General features: G+C 69.2%; 1 protein-coding gene across 1 annotated transcript in view; it reads left to right on the top strand.

The window, feature by feature from the left end:
• The window catches only part of CCDC88B (coiled-coil domain containing 88B), a 15,425-nt gene that overhangs the window by 11,992 nt on the left and 3,183 nt on the right, over positions 1-250 (top strand). The window contains 1 exon segment of the mRNA XM_015568980.1: positions 99-244. Coding sequence (XP_015424466.1) covers positions 99-244 — 146 coding nt within the window.

Here is a 250-nt window from a genome sequence, read left to right as displayed (position 1 = left end):
AGGGCCGTGGTGGCTGGAGTGGGGTTGGAGGGGGCTGGGGGCTGGGGACAGAGCGGAGGGCATGTAAGGGAGCCATCCTGAGCCCCATTGAACCCCCACCTGTCCTGCTGCCTGCCCCCAACAGCTGTTGACAGAGCTGCGGAGCGCCCAGGAAGAGGAGAACCGGCAGCTGCTGGCCGAGGTGCAGGCCCTGAGCCGGGAGAACCGGGAGCTCCTGGAGCGCAGCCTGGAGAGCCGGGAACCTGCACCG

Source organism: Myotis davidii, unplaced genomic scaffold (genome assembly GCF_000327345.1).
Source record: "Myotis davidii unplaced genomic scaffold, ASM32734v1 scaffold425, whole genome shotgun sequence".
Classification (NCBI taxonomy): Eukaryota; Metazoa; Chordata; class Mammalia; order Chiroptera; family Vespertilionidae; genus Myotis; species Myotis davidii.
This window is presented reverse-complemented; position numbering and strand designations above follow the sequence as displayed.